This window comes from Clinocottus analis, unplaced genomic scaffold (genome assembly GCF_023055335.1).
Source record: "Clinocottus analis isolate CAN_PGR_092001 unplaced genomic scaffold, fCliAna1.0.p SCAF_22, whole genome shotgun sequence".
NCBI lineage: Eukaryota > Metazoa > Chordata > Actinopteri > Perciformes > Cottidae > Clinocottus > Clinocottus analis.
In genome coordinates, this window is record NW_027175954.1 from 1,326,880 (window position 1) to 1,329,279 (window position 2,400).

At 40.4% G+C, this 2,400-nt stretch overlaps 1 protein-coding gene across 1 annotated transcript in view; it reads left to right on the plus strand.

The window, feature by feature from the left end:
• Positions 1-1,101, plus strand: part of LOC137792810 (collagen alpha-1(XI) chain-like) — a 37,599-nt gene extending 36,498 nt beyond the window's left edge. Inside the window, exon 66 of the mRNA XM_068588544.1 lies at positions 207-1,101. Within this exon, the coding sequence (XP_068444645.1) occupies positions 207-353 (147 nt within the window). The 3' untranslated portion in view covers positions 354-1,101. The remainder of the gene's footprint in view (positions 1-206) is intronic.
• Positions 1,102-2,400: the final 1,299 nt, after the last annotated feature.

Genomic DNA, 2,400 nt, shown 5'->3' on the forward strand with positions numbered 1-2,400 from the left:
ATTAGTCCCTCAGTGGGGGAAATTACAGTATTACAGTAATTAAATTCAAGACACTTTTTGTAGAGAAACATGATGCATGTGTATGTTCCCATTGTCATAGCGCCACCTACTGGCAAAAGAAAAAGACATGTTTTGTACTATGACATATTACTCCTTGTTTTTTTTTAAACATTATTTTTGATTGTTCGGTTGTTCTCATCACGCAGACGCGCTCGGGGCAGGAGAGGACGGTGTTGGAGTTTGACGCTCCACTGTCCAACACGCTCCCCATCGTCGACGTGGCTGTTCCCGATTTCGGGAAGGGGAACCAGAAGTTCGGTTTCCAAGTCGGTCCGGTCTGCTACAACGGTTAACCGAGCCGGGGGGAGGGGAAGATTACAACAGGAGTAATTTAATAGAGCCATGGACACTTTCTACAAGCAGGGAGAAAAACTACATTCAAGACTGACCTGGTGCCACATATTTATACGTTGCTTTACCTACAACAGTGTTCCTTCACCTAAAACGTTCACTCTGTCACACTAACATTCATTCACTCTCCTTAAATTCATCTTCACAACTCAAGAGCAGTTCATAAATGTATCGTCTGTCATCCTTGGTTACACACAGTTTGGGATTTTCTCTCACTCCCCCTTCGGAGGAGTGAATGGTGCTCCAATTGTTTCATTCGTCTGTTCATACAATTATTGATCAAAGCACTCCATTTCTATCGATGTACACGTCTACCAACATTACCATCGGTGAGTCATCTTCATAAATACAAACACACCTTATTTCAGCACCCAACTCGTTGTTCTGTGATTTCATCAAACCTCAATTTTCTGTGTTGTTTATTTTTTTGTTTAGTTGTTGTCATTTTGTTGTTACAATTATCTGTTATGTGATGTATATTGGAGTGTAATTCATAATTCATCACGGTGCTATTATGTGGTCCTTTGCGGAGTACATTTCTTTTGTAAAAGGGAACTGGGGCAGTGCATTTTTGTATTTTTTTTTTTAATATTGTGTGAAGCCTTGTTTTATATTTTTTCAACATCACAAAACCAAACTGTGGTACATGATGGACTCAATGTCTTTCTGTGTATAGTTGTGTGGTGGAAATGACTGAGAAACATATTTTAATAAAAAGTACACGATGTACATTTAAGTTAATACGATGAGATTTAGTTTCATTGAAAGCCAACAGAGGAAAGCTTTGAAGAGCAGAGGGACCATCTGCTGCCCCTCAACCAGGAAGTCTTTCCAGTGTGCTGTTTTTTAAGGTCTGCACTTCCAATCTGTCTTTCATCACGTTTCCAACATTTACACACACGGTTACGGGGCGCTCGGCGGCTGCACACAGTGAGACACATGCCAAATTAAAGGGATCTTTTTTTGAAGTGGAGTTGTATGAGGCGCTTATAGATTGTCAGGCGGTCTGCACGCCACCAGTTTGGACAATCGGACGGGAACAAAGTGGTGTTCTGCTGTTTTTAGCCACTAAGGCTGGGAGTTGCTGCTCTACTTCCTCACTTGTTTAGTTTATTTGTGTCATTGTGTGATTTTTTTTAGGGAACCCTATAGAAACACCAACACACTGATACTGATTTCACATTTTGTTGACTATTGCATAGACTGTAACTAACTTCAGTACATATGCAGAGAGGATTATTCCATCTCATTTCATTATTATTAAATGTCCAGGTCGACATTCATGTTTCTCTCGGGATGAAATATAAAGACTTTTCTCTTTTCATCCAGCTCAGCTAAGTACGGCCTCAGAGCCACTGCAGCTGAAGACTTATCTTGTTTGCTCTGCATGTGATCTATTGTCTCTACGTGTCATGATGGTTATGGGATACTTGATGACCAGATAAAGCATATTGATTAAAACAGGCAGACTAAATAGGGTGGTATGACAATGCACCAAATGGCGCTGTTATCCTGAAAGGTAAGAAAAAAAGCTTTAGGGCCAATCAATTTTATGTATTGATTGCTAAAAGTGTGAATTATACTCTTAAAGCAAGTTTAAGCCGTTGCAGGGATCATACAAATGTGGTTCAGCGACGGCATTATGAACCGACTCTAAAGGGGCTTTCTGTCAGTGCAAAACACAGGGAGTTCAAATTGAAATAAATGCTGCACACAGACCTCTTATACTTGCTTTTCAAATGTCGAATTTGAGTCAAAGCTTTTTCCTAAATGTCTGGCAGGGAATTTGCACTCTCAAGTGAAATAGTGCTCGTATTCTGTATTCATTGTGCGCTGCAGCTTGAGGATACATTATCCTCTTCCCTCATTCGCCTTTTTCATTATACCTTCCTCTCCGCTGTTCTTCTGTTTATCATGCAGCACATCTGACATCGGCAACCACGACGCTGAAACATTAATGAGAGGAAGCACATGAACACAGAAAAGTTT